General features: G+C 36.2%; 2 protein-coding genes across 5 annotated transcripts in view; one reads left to right on the top strand and one right to left on the bottom strand.

The window, feature by feature from the left end:
• Positions 1-5639, top strand: part of mettl4 (methyltransferase 4, N6-adenosine) — a 28666-nt gene extending 23027 nt beyond the window's left edge. Inside the window, exons 11-12 of one of the 2 annotated variants that reach the window (XM_061758716.1) lie at positions 2842-2961; positions 4517-5639. In XM_061758716.1, the coding sequence (XP_061614700.1) occupies positions 2842-2914 (73 nt within the window). In that variant the 3' untranslated portion in view covers positions 2915-2961; positions 4517-5639. Of the gene's footprint in view, positions 1-2841; positions 3982-4516 lie in introns of those variants that run through there. The other variant, XM_061758718.1, reaches the window with a different exon arrangement.
• Positions 5640-11775: 6136 nt separating this feature from the next.
• adcyap1a (adenylate cyclase activating polypeptide 1a) lies at positions 11776-17979 on the bottom strand. 3 transcript variants are annotated; one of them, XM_061758856.1, is made up of 7 exons: positions 17752-17971; positions 17518-17622; positions 16538-16675; positions 15252-15356; positions 13768-13902; positions 13290-13398; positions 11776-12015 (listed from the first exon to the last, which is right to left on the bottom strand). In XM_061758856.1, the coding sequence occupies exons 1-7, from the start codon at positions 17880-17882 to the stop codon at positions 12007-12009; spliced, it is 732 nt and encodes a 243-aa protein (XP_061614840.1). In that variant the 5' UTR covers positions 17883-17971; the 3' UTR covers positions 11776-12006. The 3 variants fall into 3 exon arrangements, with proteins under 3 accessions (XP_061614840.1, XP_061614842.1, XP_061614841.1); XM_061758858.1 differs by lacking the exon at positions 17518-17622 and having other exon boundaries at positions 17752-17979; XM_061758857.1 differs by lacking the exons at positions 11776-12015; positions 13290-13398 and having other exon boundaries at positions 13701-13902; positions 17752-17976.
• Between the last annotated feature and the right edge of the window lie 1864 nt (positions 17980-19843).

The raw sequence follows: 19843 nt of genomic DNA, 5'->3' as shown, positions 1-19843 counted from the left end.
GCATGTGGCTCATATTGCTCAGGTTCATTCCAACGGGCCCGTTCCGAGCAAACAATTTGTGTTCACAAGCCGACGACTGCAGTCCGTGAATCTGCTTTATGCAACTTCTCCTCTCGAAAGACAACTCCTGCTATGACAAGAGCTACCCAAAAATAATTGCGCTTTACATACGAATGAGAGGTGACACTTATATAACTCTCTTGATGTTATCCGGCGGTATTCCAGACCCCCGCCGGAAGAACGGGGTCCTTTGATATGGAAATCGACTTGCTAATTTGGTTGCGCACGTTTTACCCGGGAGAGTTAGCGGACCGCTACTCGGTGGTCAGAGAAGAAAAATAAAAAGATGTAGTAACCGCTGACATTTCTTTCATCACATCCAAAATGCCAGCGGCGACGCCGGCGGCGTGACGAGCAAACATTTAATTACCGAGGTGCCGCCGACCCGTGGGTCGAAATCACCGTACCGAGAGATTTTACTTTACGTAATCAAATCACACAAATCACCTTGAAGTTTCCGTCTCAGTGTGATATGTTCTTCATAAATTACACGTTAGCCATTTCCTGAAAGTCATACTTTTTTTTTTCAATTATTTCCGCACAGTGGACGACTGCTTAGCACATCTGCCTCACAGTTCTGGGGACCGGGGTTCAAATCCCGGCCCCGCCTGTGTGGAGTTTGCATGTTCTCCCCGCGCTGGGTGGGTTTTCTCCGGGCACTCCGGTTTGATCCCACATCCCAAAAACATGCAAGGCACTCAAGGTACTGCATCGTTTTAGTATTAGAACTTTTTTCTTTCTTGTAATAGTACACTACATCTTTTCTCCTTCAATTATAAAGTAGAACATTCTCAATACTTACTTATGACTCGTAATATTACAACTTATTTTTCCTCTGAGATGTATGATTTATTTTCTAAGACTGTTACTACTTTATTGTAATTTTAGTCGGCAATATTACGAGAAGACGTAACGTTATGTGACCAAAATGTTTTTATCATACTAATATAAGTAAAATCTTGTAACTTTACTGTTTTCACTTTCCTAAAAATCTGAAATAAAAAATATAATGTACAGTACACACTATAAATAGTAAAATGTTGACTTTTATGAATAACATTTCGTCGTTTTCCTGTGGTATTACAACTTTATTCACATAATCTTTCCATTTTTTTCCTCACCTTTTTTCTTGCAACAATGATTTTTATTCCCACAATTTAACTATTCTCGTAACTTACTTTCATTTAATAATGATTTAAAAAAAGACCTTTTTCTCCACACTTTAGCCCTTTTTTAATGTTACGATTGTAAAGTTACAACCTTTTTTCTAGTAAAATTACGACTAATTCCCGCATAGGTAAGAGTATTCTAGCTTAGTACCATTCCAGCTTGTTCTTGCTGCTTCCTTCTTCCAAGCAAAAAAAAAAAAAAAAAAAAAAAAAAAGGGGGGTAAAAGTGTCCGCTAATGCGGTGCTAAATGGTAACTTGTGGAGAAAAGCTCATTTAACCGGAGACGGATGGTTAGCATTTTCCTGTGTCAACCGCGACCGCCGCTACAAGCCACCTGACGGACACGCTGGACGTCATTAGCCGCTGCCGCCGCACCAATCCTTAACCTTTCTGGCTTCATTAGGGTCGCGCAAAAAAAAAAAAAAAAAAAGTCTTTTCACGGTCCTCCTCGGGTCTTCTATGAAATCTATCTGGAATATTCCAAGGCCAATTAGCAGAGGCGTGGGTGGCAGATGCTGCTGCTGTATGACAGTCAGCGGGCAGCAAAGTAAGAGTTTATTCTGTCGACGTTCAAGAGTTGATTGCATAAAAGCTGCCATTATTCATCGTCGGCGCATTGTGCTCCATTCAGGACACAAACTTATAATTCTTCTATGTACACTGCTTGACTCCATGAAGATGCCTGTTGCATAATTGCCCCATTTATTTATGAAAAGATATGCTATAGACTCAAAGTGAATATAAACGTCAGTAATCGTTGTTATCAAATATCACTTTTTAAATGATGAAAACGTGTGACATTTAAAAAATGCAATATATGAGACATAATTATAAGAACCATTTCGTAATTTAAAGAGAAAAAGTAAATATGCGGAAAAAAGTCGTACAATTATGATCAACTCAAGCTGTATTGCGACAGGGGAAACAAGTAAAATTGCGAGAAAAAAGTTCAAATCATAGTTATACGTGATGAATCATAAATATGAGAATAAATGCAAACTATTATTTGAACAATTTTGTCATTGAAAGAGGAAAAAAGCTGTAATATTACAGAACAAAATTCATAATGTTGTAAGTATTAAAGTTGTATTGTTGGGGGAGTTCTAAAATTACAAGAATAGTGGTAATATTTTTAGAAAACCATACATCTCAGAGAAAAAAAAGTTGTAATGTTATGAGTCATAATTATCGAGAATTTTCTGTTGTATGATTTAAAGCGAAAAGACGTAGTGTGCCATTACAAGAAAAAAAATAATTATTTGAATCAAGTTGTAATTTGCATACTACGCAGTCAAGCACATAGCTTGATCCGCAGCTGCTTTGCTCAGGGTTCAGTTTGGCTTTTTTTGTATCGCTGAGTAACTAATCGCGCATAACTCCGGCAGCGTGTACACATCCACTTGTTGTTGTTTTTTTTTTTTTTTCCCTCGCTCCACGGCCTTGAGCTTTTGCTCTCGTGGTTGGTTGATATTTGTGCGCGCATAGAAATGCTTTCGCCTCAATGGCGGAGAGCGGTTGCCACGGAAACACGTCGATACCTGAAAGCTCGTTAACGCCCAACAATGCACATAGTTACTTTTTTTTTTTCTCTCTCTCTCTCTCTCTCTTTAGTTCTCGTCCAGTTGGAGCGTGTCACAAAGTCGGCGTACGTCTCAGTCCCGCCGTGGTCTCCATGGCGACGTGAAGTGGAGGACGCAAATGAGGCTCTTGACACACGACAGAGGCGAGCAAGTAAGAGGAGACACAGTGTTACTTCTCTACGAGTGTCCCCACTCAACTTTTTCTTTTGCTTTTCAAGGACTTTCTCTTTGAATTTTGGACAAAAAAGAAAACTTTAGGACTAAACGGTGAAAGGATGAGTAAAATTAAAGAAAGGCATTCACATATTTCAGTTGACTTTAGCAAACTCGGCTTTAGAAGGAGAAAGTCCACTACAGTGGACCCTCGTTATTGGATGGTTTTTTGTTTTGTTTTTATTTTGAACCCCAAACATTCTTGAATAAGCGGGGATAAACCACCAGTAAGCATTTTCAGGGTTGGTTACCCCTCAAAAAGGGGAAAACAAAAAGCAAAACGGAATAAAAAAAGGGAAAAAATTGGTGAAAAAAAATCTGCGACCCTCCAGTATCAGGGCAAGATTTCCCAAAGCAACTGTAATTTGATTACACATTTTCTCCCAGTAATGTAACAGATGATTACAATTACGTACATTTTATAATTAACTCATGTAACATCATTACATGTACATAATCCGTTACTCGCCACCACTGTCGACGACAATGGTGCAGGTGTCCTCCACTTTCGGGACAGGACGCGAGTCGTTGTTTGAAGCTGACAGGATGTTGGCGACGGACGCGAGATTAAAGGCTGCGATTGTGCGATGGCGCCGTGCGGGGAGAGTGTCAGCGTGCCCTCGCAGCCCCGATGGGGAAGGAGGGCGCCAGACGCCTCACTCCATCGCGTTTCCATCAACGGATTCTCTCCTGGTGAATTTCCATGAAAGTGAGAAGAAGCGCGCCTATTCTTCTGGCAAACAAAAAACAAAGCCATGTGAGGGAATCCGTTGAACCTTTAAATGTGTCGACGTGTCATGCAGCGTTGTTATGCTTCGAACTCTCATGGTAGTTTTATGATGATGATGATGCTTTTAATTTTCCTAAAAGACCATGGAAAAATGTAATAACAATTGTATTAAAAGAATTGAAGCATTTAAATATTTGTTATTTTCAATTAATCTAAAAAACATACATGGAGTAATTACATTTAATTAATTATATTTTTAATTACAAAGATTTATTAAATTGTCCATTAATTAATTAAATTATGAAGTATAATATTCAATTATTGTATTGAGCAAATTTAATAATAATTTATCTAATGAGTGATTAGTGTATTTTGTGAGCTTTTTGATTATTTTGTGTCATATTTATATATTTAATGGACTTTTTAATTATAAAATTGATTATTTTTATTGAATGACATCATTCTGTTAATGACATTTTTTTAAATTTAATTAATTAATGTAGTGGATTTATATTTATTTAATTGATTATTTTTTTTATTAATGGATTTAAAATAAATCAGATAAATGTTTGAGCCATAAAACTAAATGCTGTTAAATGCACAAATGAGTCTTTAATTAATTTAAAATGTCAGAAAATAAATATGCATGTAATTAAATATAGAGAAAAGGTGAGTATATAAATTAATCAATACATTTTTTTTAACCTGTTTAATAATAATTTATTTAATCACAATTAATGTAATTCGTGGGCTTTTTTCACAGTCATTGTGCGACATTGAAACACAGCCTACTGTGAGACACACCGCAGTAAACAAGTACCACCATGATCGAGCAGGGCGCGGACTTACTGTACGCCAAGGTCCAGTAGATGAATACGCACCTCACCTTTGCCGATTGTGCAAGAAAAATAATTTTATTGTTCAGTGGTTTGTTAACTTTATTCAATTAAGATTAACGCCACATAAATTAATCCTAAAATTGCTCACTAAACTGAGGTCTTGTAAGGTATGATGAGGTCTGGCGTGATGTCATGCACTTTTAATGGCAGATTCTTCCTCAAAATTGTTGCTAAGGAAAATATCTTTTTTTAAATTGATTTGAATAACCCAAAAATAAAGTAATCAAATAAAAAAATGCTATTTAAAAAAAAGAAAGATTTTAAAATGAAATTACATTATAGTTTTTACTGTAGTTTTATTAAAAATAAATATTAATTAAAAAAAACATTTTGCTTTAAAAAACTGTGTACTTACTATAAGTTTACTCGCTACACGAAGTAAAATTCACATTCAACAGGAAGGCAAAAACCAAAACACAAGTTTAACTTCAAACAGAAGCTATAAATAGCCCACAATTCTAATGTAATTTAATTTTTAAAATACCCCTTCCTCCCTGGATTACCTAATATGTCCTAAAGGCATTCTTTGCTGCTGCCTGGGGTGGTCCCGTTTTGAAAGATAATTGCGACTGTGCAAGCATCAATGTGTTGAATGCCAAAGCGCAATTAAGCTCCCGCGGGGATGAGCTTGCTTGCTTCTCGACCCGCTGAGCTTTAATTCCAATCAAGCAGCAGCACAAATGCTTTCGCAGTGAGGAAAATACTGTTCCAAAAATTTTAAAAATATTATTATTTATGGCTACACCTGCTGTAGGGGTCATGGCCACGTCTCCCAATACTTTTGTCCCTTTTTTATTTTATGAGCTTGTTGGTTGTTTTGTGTCATTTTAATGTATTTAATGGACTTTGTAATTTAATTTAATTAATTAAATGATTGATGTATTGACATTTTTACATTTATTTAATGATTTTTTTTTTATTTATTTGACATTTGTATTTATCTAATGGACTTTATTATTATCATTATTAAACATTTTTTAAAATCTGTTTTATGACTTTTATTATTTAATGGCATTTGTAATTTAAAATATAGTATAACTATAACATTACATTACAGTTACTGGTAATTTATTGTATGACATTTTTATTATTCAGTGATTTATTTATTTTTTTACAGCACATTCAATTTTGATTTATTTATATTTTCTTTAATATATAAATTGTTATTATTTAATTAAATGTGTGTTTATTTATTTTATTTAATCATATACAGCATTTTTTACAATTCAATAGGCCGTTAAATGCATAATGACCAATACTTTTGGACATATTTATTTTATATATTCTGTGACCTTTTTGATTATTTTGTATCATTTTTTTATGCATTAAAGAGACTTTTAAACTAATGAACAGATTTATTCAAATTATTAGTTTATTTAGTGACTATTTTTTCCTCCATTTATTTAATGGATTTAATATTCAATTGATAACATTTATATTTGTTATATGGGTTATATTTATTTATTGAAATATTCTATATATTTGATGTTTTTCAATGTATTTAATAAATCTGATTTAATTACCTTTATATTCATTTAACGGCATTTTATCGTGATAATCGTAAACTTGCAATAAAATGGAAAGTCGTCAAATGCATAAATCGTGTCCTCGTGTCCCAATACTTTTGTCTACATGGTTTCTGGATAAATACAACACGGCATGCAGTCGAAAACGTCGCGATCGGATTGGCGGAGGCGGCGTAGCTAAGCCAGTGTGACTGACAGAATGAATCAGGCAGTGAGCATGTGTCGGCCACTCACACTTTAATAAAGTTAATAAATAGACACCATCCAATTACATCCCCCCCCCCCCCCCCCCCCGCCTCCTCCCCCTCCATCCCTGTCCAGCATCACAAGCAGCTGATGCTCAGCAGAGCAGTCGTTCAAATTTAAAAGCCAAAATAAAATCTGCAGGATTGTGGGTTTACACAATTGTTTTTATTTGATTTATTTGGAATTTTGCGAGGCGGGCGTCAACTTTCCAAAGCTGCGGGCAGACAGTGAAGGGCACGTATACAAACAAGAAAGTAAATAAAATTTATTTTCACTTTTACAAATGTTATTCCAGGCCATGTCGACACTACGCAAGTTTTTTATTTATTTTTTTACGTTTCTTAAGAGTTTTCAAGTTTAAGTCTGAGTGACACAAAAAATATCATGTTGGTATGTATTTCAATATCTATATATAACAAAATCTTCATATAACATGAGTTTTCATAATTTTACTATGTTCACAAATTGTTACTTTTTTACATATCAAAGTGTATTTTATTGCTTATTATTATTATTATTTTTTTTTACATATCACATTTGAATATTTTGGCATATTTTAATTGTTTTTACATATTACTTTTTTTGTATTTTTACATATTAGATTTTATTATTTTCTATAATACATTTTCCATTTATTACAAATATTGTTTGCATGTATTATTTTTTTAATTCCTCGTGAGATTCTTTGTACATGTTTTAATGTATCTGTTTTTTTTGTTGTTGTCATATTTATACATATTTTGATTATTGATATATTTCATTTATTGTGCCTTTTTTGGAAACGGCTTACATTAGGCTTCTGTGTAGCTATAATAGGCTACGGGTCAGCAGGCATGATTTTTTATTGTGTTTGTTTATTTGCGTGTAGGACATTGACATTGATACTTTCTTCATTACGTACTTAATTTTACTAAGTACAACAACGAAGGCAGTGTCGTCCATCAACATTTTAATCACTTTGCTGCTTCTTTCCGGGCTTTTTCCCCCCCCCCCCATTAATGTCCACAAACGAAGCCTTATGGCTGCGGATCCGGGCTTTTCTGCACAAATGTATGACATCATCAGGTTGCTTGAAAACAACAGACACAGGAGAAAAAAAAGGTGCAACGTGTGACACCTTCCACATATTTAGGGTACTCACAGTTGGACGGTAACGCCGCCCGTGGTGACTTGAAGCCTCCTTTTTTGTTGCTGGGGACCAACAAATGAGACCTTCCACGTACCAAAAAAGAGACATTGCAGTATTATTTAACCACTGCTCTTCAGATTCATTAACGGCGGCAGCGTTACATCCGCTGGGGACAAAAAGTGAGACTTTATTTCAGGATCAGTCAGCAAAGATGAAGTGTGAGCGGCTAAAGATAGACCCTCTATTTTAGAGCGGCGATTAAAGATACATTACCAAATGTCCGGCCTGTGAATGATGGCGCCATCGTTCATTCACGATGTTACTCGTGCCATCGTTCATTCACGATGTTACTCGCACGTTCCGGTGCCCCGTTTCCGACACCAAGTCGTGTGTGAAACTGTGGAAACCGCGCCGGATTTGAACGTATCACTCAGGACGCTAACAATAACAATAGGGCAGAACGAGGTCCTTCTGTATTTACTTCTCGACATGAGGCTTTTAAAAAAAAATTATCCAAAAGGAGATTGAGGGCAGAGATTGTGGGTAAGCTAACGTTGGCATGTGTTTTTATTCTTGCCATTTCTAGTCGGGAGTTATCCTGTATTTACTTCTTGGCCACAATAAGAAGACACATTTTATCCAAGGGGAGACTGAGGGCACAGATTGTGGGCAAGTTAACGGTAGCTTTTCTTTTTATTTTTGCCATTTCTAGCTGGGTGTTATACTGAAATTACTTCTTGGCCACAATAAGAAGACACCTTTTATCCAAAAGGAGACTGTGGGCAGCTGCAGCAAAGTAGACAGTGTGGATGAAGTAATGTTAGCTTTTTTGTTTATTTTTGCCCTTTCTAGTCTGGTCCTTTCTTGTATTTACTTCTTGGCCACAGTAAGGAGTCTAATTTTATCCAAGAGGAGACTATGGGCAGGTGGAAGAAAGTAGGGACTGTGGAGTATAATAAATGCTAACAAACAACAACAATGGAGGACAATGAGAGTCTCCGGGAATTAAGTCTCTGGTGTCCCAATACTTCTGCTCATATGGTCTCATCATCCTATTAAAGCCGATGCATCTAATCACATGTGACAGGAAATTAATTTCTCCCGTCGCAAAGCAGACCGTAACGCTTGCAATATTTCATCTTCGATTAGCACACCTGTTCATCACTGTGTGTGTGTGTGTGTGTGTGTGTGTGTGTGTGTGTGTGTGTGTGTGCATGCGCGCTACTAAGAGGAAGACGCTAATGAAGACGAAGAACAGCGTGAGCTAACTGTTTACAAAACAAAGTGATTTGCTCATCATCGAAAGGGAGGAGCAATCGATTGCAGATTCATCGATCTCCTCGCTGTGCTTTTTCTTGTCGGGGTCGGGAACCATTTTGGGAAACGAAGCAGTAGAAGAGTCTCATGCATACCAGCCAATTCGTGAAATTTAAATAAATAAATAAAAACTGCATATTTGACAAATAATGAATTTAATATTTTGACTATAAGGATGGCGGCACGGTGGACACCGATCCCTCACAGTTCTGAGGAGTGGGGTTCAAATCCCGGCACCGCCTGTGTGGAGTTTGCATGTTCTCCCCGTGCCTGCGTGGGTTTTCTCCGGGCACTCCGGTTTCCTCCCACATTCCAAAAACATGCATGGTAGGTTGATTGAAGACTCTAAATTGCCCTTAAATTGTGAATGTGTGCGCGAATGGTTGTTTGTTTCTATGTGCCCTGCGATTGGTTGGCGACCGGTTCAGGGTGTACCCCGCCTCTCGCCCGGCGTCAGCTGGGATAGGCTCCAGCACGGCCGTGACCCTTGTGAGGATAAAGCGGTACAGAAAATGGATGGATGGATGGACTATAATGATCATTTATCCGAAAGTTCCAAATGTGATAAAGCAATAAAACCTTCGGTTTGAAATGATTAATTATCATTTGATAATTATTCGTATGGAAGTGTCTTCTCGCTGTTTTTAAAAATGATGTTCAGAATTTATTTTATTTGTGCTTTTTAAAATGTTTATTATCATTTCATTTTACGATTCTTAATGTCAGCCTATTTTAAATTGTATTGAATGATTTCTTACTTTTTCATTGTTTGTATAGTATTCGTACACAATTATTTTATCCAATTTTTTTGTCTGTTTTTTTGTTTGTTTTTTTTGTTCGGCTCGTCTTAAATGAGTCGTCAAAAAAGTCTCAGGAACATATACCTGAAAAGACGCGAGAAGTCTGCCATTTTGCTTTGTTTTTTAATTCTTGTGTACTTCTACTGTGCACTTTGCTGCTATAAAACTATCATTTATAATAACCCACAAAAAGTAGCTTTCATTTATTTTTAATGAGTCATCCCTCAGCAACAGCTGTTATATTTTTGCTTTTATCGCCTTCTGGCGTGTTGCAAAAGTATCCCGTTCATCATTTAGGTATAAACGCATCCGCTACGATACAACAGCTTATGTATCCGTGACCTCCTTCGACGCCGCCTAGACGGGAAGCCGTCCGAATGAAAACTATCCAGGCTGATCGTATACGCATCCGACTGGGGACCGGTTGCTAAGCAACGCCGGGGTGATTGGGTTATGAGGGAGGGAGGGGCTACGGGAAGGGTCTGGCTTCCATTGATCAAGCCACCCAATCGAAGCTTGTTCGTGAGGGGGGGGGGGGGGTCTTTGTATGACTGCAGTGATGCCAGGGCATTTTTTATTTAATTTTTTTTTTTTTGTTATGGTCATGAGCTGTAATTCAGACAGACCCTCAAGGGGCGACAAGGTGTCACTCGTGGGTGGACAGTTGGTTTTACAAATGCCACTCGCAGGGCCATCCAGGTGAAGGAGCGTCCCCGGGGGACTCCACAAGGGGGGTGGGTAACCCCGCCCAGTACCGATCACATCACCAATAGGATGGCGTCTTAGATCAGCTCGATTTTGATTTGATCACTTTCACTTACCGGAACAAGCTGCAGCATGTAGTCAGACATCTCGGTAGTTGTCCTTGTCCTTGTTAGGAATTGTGTGTTTGTGATCACAATGTTTATAGAAGTGGGTCAAAATCCAATTTGAGAAGTTACGTTTTGAATGCCGTTTGTTTGTTCCCTAGTAGGGTTACGCAAAAAACAACACCAAATGTTTTGGGGAAACTTTGTAGAGTAGGGGCGAAGAAAGAATTTGTTAAATTTTGAAGGAGATCTGGCAGGAGGTGGAGAATTTCCCTTTTGGACGTTACAGTTTCGGATGAATTGTGAAGCTTTGGTACATGTAGCTGTGGCACTCACACTGTATTTTTTGAAATACTGCCACCTGTAGGGCTGGAGTGGAAACAGCAGTTGCCGTTGAAACAAAACATTGGGAGAGAACCAAGAAAATGTAAAATACAGTTACATTTTCAATGTCATGTGATTGTTCGTCGGTAGGGTTACGCAAAAAAACAAAAGATGTGTGAGAAACTTGCATGGTGGCGAAAGAAGAATTTGTTACATTTGAAAGCAGACATAAGGTGAAGCTTTTCACTATTGGACGTTACAGTCCGCTTGCATTGGGGCCAATTGTGGTTACTCGAACTTTAGTGTGTGTAGCCATAACATCCACTTTGTATTTTGGAATCAGGCTCGTTTTCTGTGAAATGAAAAACTCACAATTTTGCCTTGAGCCAGCCTTTGTGCGGCGTTATGACATCATCAGCCTTCAACTGCAGCCTCGCCACTGCAAATAGCTCGTGTGTGTCCGTGATGGTTTTATAGCAGAAATGTGAAAAAAAAATTCACAAAATCATGTCCAATATTTTTTATCCTGTCATTGAAAGCAGTTTTTTTTATTTGCTTTTGGGCGGCGACGTCCTCAGTGGCGCCCGACTGGCTGTTGAAGTTCTGGCGAGGTGTAAAGTGCGGCGGTCCCACAAGAGCCAGACAAACTGGTGTCAACATCACCATGGAAACCGGGCTTTTGGACTGACCCATTCACTTGAACGCAACACATTGTTCTGTGATCAAATCTATGCTAAAAAATGATCAAAGATAGAGCATATTTGTTGTTGTTTACAAAACTTTATTCCAACAAATCTTGCAACACTTAACCAGATCCTCTAATAATCATAATAATAATAATCACGTTCTGCACAGTAAATATAACTTTGCGTATATCTTTGAGTGTCATTTTCGTAAGGCTATTGGCTCGTATCATACACCTTACAACGTTTTCCTTGCCTCCACTTAACAACACAACAAACAAACAAAAAATTGCATTAATAAATGAAACAAGCAAAAAAAATAAAAAATAAAAAAGGTTGAGGAGGATGGATGAAGGGTGGACTGGAAATGTGAGTTGATAATGTGCAGCATTGTAGGGCCACTTAAATAGCCATCTGTCATCCAGGGCCATTTTATTTTTTATTTTTATTTTTTATTTTTTTAAAGGGAGGGAAAAAAAGTTGATGCAAGGTACCGCAGCCGCAAAAACCGCTTCCTGCGTCACAAAGCCTGGAGGAGAGTGCACAGCAGTCAACACAAAAAGCATCCACGAGGTTTCCACTTTCTCTGCAAACAGTTTGTCTCTGTACACGATAATTAAAATCAAATTAAATAAAAATGTCAAGCAGGACATTAAGAGCCTCTCGGTCAGCCATTTTACATTCATGTGACGCCATGGTCAGGAAATGGCAGGTGTGTGTTTGTATGTATGTATGGTGTGGTGAGTAAGTGCATTTTTTTCCTGATTTTAATCATGCGTTTCAATTTCTTTTATGATCATTTTTTTACACATTTTTTTCTGACAAAATAAGAGAAAGGGAAGCACAGAAGCGGGCCCAGAAGGTGCAAACCTCATGCGTCTCTCGCCAGGAACAACCATGTAACAAGTATCGTTTTTTTTTTTCCGTCGGTTATGTTTTGAAGGCCGTTTGTTAGTTCGTTAGGACGCCATTCAGCAGATTCAGTAGATGGAGTTGAATTTAGCCGTTTGTGCTTGGAGCAATGGCAACCACTTTTAAAACTACATTACTACAGGACTGGAGTGGAACTGCAACTGCAGTTTTGTTCAAATGAGACACGAGAAATCTTTTCAAAAGGTAAATGCCGTTTTTTGGGGGGGGGTTTTTGGTAGGTTGGTAGGGCATCACACCAAAAAAAAAAACTGAAAATATTTTTGAAAAACCTGCAGATTCAGATTAGTGTGCAGAATCTCATTGTGAGCCATTACGATCTGGTGAAGTACCACCACCTACAGGACTGGAGTAGAACTGATTTCAAATCAGAAAAACACAAGAAAATGTAAAATAAAGTTATGTTTTGATTGTCGTTTTGTGGTTTGTTAGCTGGGTTAGGCAAGAAAACGACCAAAAAATTTTGAGAGAAACATTGTAGGGCGGTAACGCAAATTTGGTATACTTTAAAGCAGATGCTTATTTTCAGTTTTGGCCACTACCATCTTGGCTGTTTTATTTCTTTTTTTTTTTTTTTTATGTTGATACTTATTATATGGTCAGAGAGACACATGCTTAAAACCACAAGAACAGGATTTTTTTTTGTTTTGTTTGTTTCCACACACACAAACACAAGTTTGGCACTTGACAAGAGCGGAAAGTGTTAAGCTCACTTGTGGAAGAAAAGACCCCAAACGTATTCAAGAAATCCTCCGATTTGGGTCAGATGAAGGAATTTCAGGAAAAGGATAAAGTACAAGGAGACAGCGAGGCGAGCACAAGACCCCAGACCCCATTTCCCCCAAAAAACAAAACAAAAACAAAAAAACTCACCAGTAATTTTGGGGGGAGCTGTTTGAGCCAGTCCCCCCAAAAAGCCTCAAAGTCATCCCCGTCCAGGAGGGCGTCAAAGTCTACACCATGCAAATCTAAGTCCTCAAGTCTGTTGTGGATAAACGACACAACTACAGCAGCTTAATGTCACAGACGGCACAGTGATTGTCTTTTAAAGCATTTATTCCCCCCCCCCCCCCCCCCCGCCTTCTAAATGTTTAAAAGACACACAGAACATCCCCATTGGAACTACGCAACATGCCCAAGTGCTTTTAAAGTAGAAAATAAAACAGTATTATTATCAAAATATTAATTTTTAATGGCTTCGTTCATACATAAATAAACACAAAAAGCGCTTGACATGTTTAAGTTGGCATCAGTGGGGGCGAAGGGGGGGGTGGGGGGGGGGGGGGGGTTAGGGGGATGCTACAAATAAGACAGCCGGCGTCCTTTGTTGTTCCTAACTCTCTGTCTGTACCTTTTCCCCAGCACGGCGGCCAGATACTTCTTGACCGCCATCTGCTTGCGGTAGCGGCTGTAGCTGTCCGTGAAGATGCCGTCCGAGTGGCGCTTGGACAGCGGCTCGCCGTTCTCGGCCAGCGCCTTGCCGCCGCTACGGGGGAACATACAGAGGAACATCCATGCAGTCATGTGACCTGTCTGTTACAAGGAGGTTGGTATATTCAGGAAATGAAGGTGGTTAGGATGTTACGTAGGAAACTAGTTGCCAGGTACATGTACTGTATGAGAAAAATAGTTAAGGAATCAAGGGATGTAAAAGAAATGGTTATGTTGGTAGATTAGGGAAATGAATGTAGAAAAGTAGTTGTGTTGGTCAGTTGGTAGACTCAGGAAATTAAGTTATGTAAGTAGTTAAGAAACTTAATGTATGCAAGTAATTATGTTGGTTGGTCGGTAGATAAAGGAAGTTAAGTGGATTAAGGATATTAAAATAAGATGGCAAGTACTGTAGGTATATTAAAGAAGTTAGGGTTTAGAAGGAGTTAGGTTGTAGAAGCAGGAGGTTAGGTGCATCTAATAGAAAAATAGTTAAGGAATTAAGGTAGTTTAGTAGTTATGTTGGTAGTTTGGTGGGTAGGTCGATAAAAGAAATGTATTTATGAAAGTGGTTATGTTGGTCTGTGTGGGTAGGTAGATTAGGGAAATTATTGTAAATATTGAATAAACTTCAGATAGGAAGGAAATTAAGATCTAAGTAGGTAGGTAGATTAAGGATATTAAGAGATGCAAGTGTTTAGGATGGTAGTTAGATTAAGGAAATTAAGGCATGTAAATAGCTATACTAGTTGGTGCTGTAGGTATATTAAGGAAATAAATGTATGTAAGCAGTTGTTTTGTTAGGTAGGTAGGTAGATAAATGAAATGAAGGTGTAAAAGTAGTTATGTTGGTCAGTAGGTAGGTAAATGAAGGAAGTCAATGTACATAGTTATGAAATGGAAAATATGCAAGTAATTATGTTGGTAGGATGGGTATATTAAGGAAATAAATATATGCACGTAGGTTTTTTTTATATGAAAGTATTCACGCATGTAAGCAATTATGCTGCTAGCTAGGCTGGTAGGTATATTAAGGAAATAAAGGTATGCAAGTAGCTGTGTTTGGTCGGTAGGCATATTAAGAAAATGAAGGCTAAACGCAGTTATGTTATTAGGCAGGCAGGTAGGCAGACTAAGGAAACTAAATTGTGTGAGTCGGTAACGCGTGAGAGTCAAGTAGGTAGATGAATTAAATCATAAATAATGAAATAATATGCAAGTAGTTATTTTGAATGAAAGAAGTCATTCATGAAGGCTTGTAGACGGAGTATTTTGATGACAGGACAGATTGAGCAGCATGCTGGCACGTAATGACATCACACGAGTACGCCGCAATGTAACACAACAAGTACAGCGTAATAGTGCAAAGTCGCACAAAGGCAAAGTAACACGTTCGCTTCTTACCCGACCCGCTTGGCCATCAGGGAATGGAGATACTTCCTGGCTGACAACTGACCCAACGCTTTCCTGTACGCTTTGTTGAACATGCCGTCTGCGTGCCTTTCCATCCTGAACATCACACACACACACACAAGCAACTGAGAATTACCACAGAGCTTGAATGCAACTTATTTGCCATAAAACACACTACATATTGATTTCAAATGTTCACACCCGAGAGTGATTGATTTATTTTAAAGTGCCAGATTTTGATATTTTGCACATACAACTTAGTCATAGTCCTCAATTTCTATAAAAAAAAAAAACTATTTCAATTTTACAATAAAAAAAAAAGAAAAAATAGCAATAATCGAAAGGACCTAAATAAAATAAAATGCAAAATACCGAAATTTTAAATAATAATATTCTAATGAAATCAAAAGGAGACAGACCGACGTAAAATACAGAATAACCTAGAAAAAAATCAAAGGCGTACAAACTAAAAAAGAAAGAAAAGAAAATAGCCCAAAATAAAAAATAAATAGAGAAACTGATCTTCCTAAAAGAAAAGAAAATGCAAAACAATTACTATATCAAATAAATGTAATGTAAAAATATTTGTAATAATAATATTATTACTAATAGTAATAATAATAAATGTAACAATAAAATAGATTTAAAAGGCCTAAATATTATTTTAAAAATACAATAATTCAAAGACTCAGGCCAAAATAATATAAAATAAAATACAGAAAAACATTAATATAATAAAATAAAATGCATAAAACAAAATTATTTCACAAATAAATAAAATTATATGATTAAATAGAAAGATCAATTTAGCAATACATAGAATTGAGTAAAAGACACAAATAAAACAAATCCTAAATAAAAAATATAGAATAAAGTGGAGAAATAAAGTCAATAAATATATACAAAATAAATAAAATAAAATAGAAACAATTCAAAAGCAGACAGGCAAATATAATATTACATAATATAATATAACAAAAACAGAAAATGTATGAAAGATAATATAATAATATAATATATAATATTATTATATTATATTTATATATAATATATGTATAATATATATATATTATATATATATATATATATATATATATATATATAATATAGAATAATAATAACAATATAATCCTAATAATAATAATAATACCATTTTAAAACAAATCGAAGCAACACAGCCCAAAATAAAATAAATAATAATAAAAACAAGACAGGCTTACAATAAATAAATAAATGCAATATCTAAATAAAATAGAATAAAAGTCATAATTGTCTACCTTTTCTCTGGTGGCGGGTAATACAAAGAGTAGACGTCTTCCGTCCCCGTTGGGGGGCTTCTCACCTCCAACTGCTCGCGGTCGTAATCCAGCGACGGCAGCGAGTTCCCGTCCTCGTCGTACACCTCACCATCAAGTCTTGGAAGGAGAAATGGGGAACGGCGGGGGGGGGGGGGGGGGGGGGGATAAAAAAAAAATATACAGTGATTGGTCACTTTATTAAAAACATAATTCTCTTTGTAAAGGAAGATTTTTTTTCTTTTCTTTTCTCTCTTCCTCATGTTTTGAGTGGTTTTGCTAACCATCCAATTGTCTGGCATGTAAATCTCATTACTGTCCTTGGTGGATGTTTTGTGGGCAATTAGTATGGATTTGCTGCCCGGTGAGATTATCCAAAGCTTAAAATATAAGATTTAGGGGAAAAAAAGGTACATAAAGGATGGTTCTAAAAGTATATTAAGAATAGAATGCAAATAGGGGCTTCTTTCAGTAAAAAAAAAAAAAAAAAAAACACACAATATGTAATATTGTTTACAATGAAATAAGTTAAATATCTTTTTTAAAACATTCAAATAATGTTTAAAAATGAGAGGAATTTTGTGGTATGTTTTAGGATTTTTAAGCTAAAATGAGCGCTGAAAAGTAATAAAAGCAAAAAATCAATAATGTAACTGAATTATTATAATATTTAAAAATATACATTATTATTTTCAATTCATTTAAATAAAAAAAAAACATACGTGTGGTAAATATAGGTGACAGTTGCCTCGTGAAATTTTTTTTTTTTTAAATGTGTTGTTTTTTTTTATTATTGAAAAAAATATGCTGCGACTTTAAAATTGCTTGGCTGCAATTTTTATGCTGATAAAAACAACTACAAATGTGAAATTAGATTATTTATTAAAAAAAAAAAAAAAGTTAAAACCACCCAAAAATACATGCTGTCCGAATCCAGAACGGTAAAGAAGGGGCGCACGTACGTCACGGTGGGAAAGCCGAGCGCCACGTGCGATCCGTTCCCGGCGGCGTGCTGCACGATGATGCCGTAGATGAGCAAGGCGAGCGTGGCTTTGCTGGACATTTTGCTGCCAAGGCAAAACGTTGACACACGCTCAGGCACACGGCGTAAGACTTTTTTTCCCCCCCGAGCTGTCCTGGCTTTTGGACGTGTGGAAAACCCAAAAGCAAAAGAAGAGTGCTGCGATCCCACTTACCGGTGGAAGAGCCCCTCTGCACGCGAGAGTGAGACGCGAGCTCCTCTTCCTCTCTCCTCCTCCTCTTCTTCTTCCTCTCCTTCGTTTTGTGGGTGTCTCCTCTCCGTGGCTTTGGAGTGTCCTCCAAACATTTGAGTGCCAGACAACTTTTCTTTCTTTCTTTCTTTCTTTTTATGCCTCCTTCCCTGGTCAGCGAGGTGGGAGGGGCGCCCACGTCATCAAGTCCCGCTGGAGTTCATCCGTCCGGCGTCGGTTGAGTTTGGCCAGTCGTCGGTTACTGGAGGAGGGGGCTCGCGGGTGACGTGAGGAGCTGTCCAAGTTCTGAAATGCAAGAGTCCCACCTGAGCATATGAGTCATCAAGGTTTTTGGTTTTTTTGTTTGTTTTTGTTTTTAACTAGAAAGCTATTAATAATATAGTTATTTATAATGTTTGTGGCCTTGTTGGAGAGATGCTTTCATATATTAGCAGTGAATAATGTAACTTCTTTCCTTGTTTATCTTATTCTGATACATTTTTTTGGGGGGGGTAATTTTTAATCATATTCATTATTTATAATTACCTTCTTTGGTGTTGTTTGTTTTATTATTATTATGAGTGCATTTTTTGTTATATTCTTAATAACATTATCTTTTATTTATATGGATTTATGTATTGTTCTACATATATATTTGATATAATTTATTTTGTGTTCTATTTTGTTTCTTGAATTTGATGTATTATTATATGTATTTTGTTTTCTATTTGTAACTACTATTGTTTTATTTATATTATTATTTATTAATTGTTGTACATTGGTATTTAATATAATTATGTTACATTATTTTTGTATAATACATTTATTGTAATTTATTTTTCATATACTTTTAACTCCTGTTTTGTTTATATTAATTTATTTGTTTTATATACATACAGTATTATTCATATTTTTTTGTGTTGTATGAATACTATTTATTTTTTGGTAATGCAGTTTTAATTTGTTATGTATATTCATTTAATTGTGTTATAGAGTATATCTATTAATTTATTTTTTGTTATATTTTATTCAATAAATTTCTTTTGAGTTTAACTTTGTTTTGTTTGTATTATCTATTGTTGTATTAAGTTATTTGGAGTTCTACATTTAATTATTATTTTTTATTTACACACATTTACAAAATAGTTATTATTTATAATAATGTATTGGTATACGTGTGGTATATTTAATATTTATATTAATTTATTCAGTGATATTTTGTTTACTACTTTTATATTCTTTGCTACTTCATTTATTGCTATTTTTTTTGTATTCATAAAATGTTCTTTGACGTCACGAGCTTCACTTTTTACAACAGGAAACATACTTTATTAATGGTTAATTAAAATGATTTCATCTGCACTAAAGCACTTACGTAATTACACGTGAATATTTTACTTTAAAGGCCGAGATGATAAAAGTTACATAATGCAGCCAACGCACTTTCATGAGAGGAATACTAAGCACTATTGCCAATAGAAATTTTACAAACATTTTCTGAAGCTTTTCTGGGAGGTATTTTTAACCTTATGTTGACCTTTAAACCTCTTTTTAAAATGTATTTTTTATAGGCTTTGGGGTTTTGAAACATCATAAAAGTACAAAAAAAAAGAAAATGAATTATTATTGCTGTCTGTACATTGCTATTAGAACAATGAGTTCCAAAGTGATTCTCTAACGGTACGTGGGTTCCCTCTAGTGGTATGCGCAGGAATCACTCCGTCGGTACAGTTCAGTTGTATTTCACTTTTAAGTACAACACATTTAATCTTTAATAACAGTTCGTTTTTTGAAACATTCTGTTCAGGAACGATATTGTTTGCCTCTATGTGCAATCCATTTTCATCGAGAGGAATTTTTGAACCCAAGTACTGCAATAGAAAATTCAAAATACATTTTGAATGTGCACTGCCTCCAAGTGGCTGAAAGAGGCAAGTGCACCGGACGACCAAAACATGAGGTCCACTAGTTCCATTTAGGTCCACTAGTTGACCCTCTCCCACTTTACTAAATGAGAGTTCGCAGTGTGCAATAATACACATATTTTGATATGTATATCTCTATGATAGCGTTAATC

The sequence above is a fragment of the Phyllopteryx taeniolatus genome, chromosome 20, assembly GCF_024500385.1.
Source record: "Phyllopteryx taeniolatus isolate TA_2022b chromosome 20, UOR_Ptae_1.2, whole genome shotgun sequence".
Lineage (NCBI taxonomy): Eukaryota > Metazoa > Chordata > Actinopteri > Syngnathiformes > Syngnathidae > Phyllopteryx > Phyllopteryx taeniolatus.
This window is presented reverse-complemented; position numbering and strand designations above follow the sequence as displayed.

Coding starts and splice junctions, on each gene's coding strand:
- adcyap1a (XM_061758856.1), bottom strand. CDS start 17,882: ATGTTTGGAGGACACTCCAAAGCCACGGAGAGGAGACACCCACAAAAC. Junction 17,623..17,751: donor GCAGAGGGGCTCTTCCACCG/GTAAGTGGGATC, acceptor TTGCCTTGGCAG/CAAAATGTCCAGCAAAGCCA. Junction 16,676..17,517: donor CTCGGCTTTCCCACCGTGAC/GTACGTGCGCCC, acceptor TCTCCTTCCAAG/ACTTGATGGTGAGGTGTACG.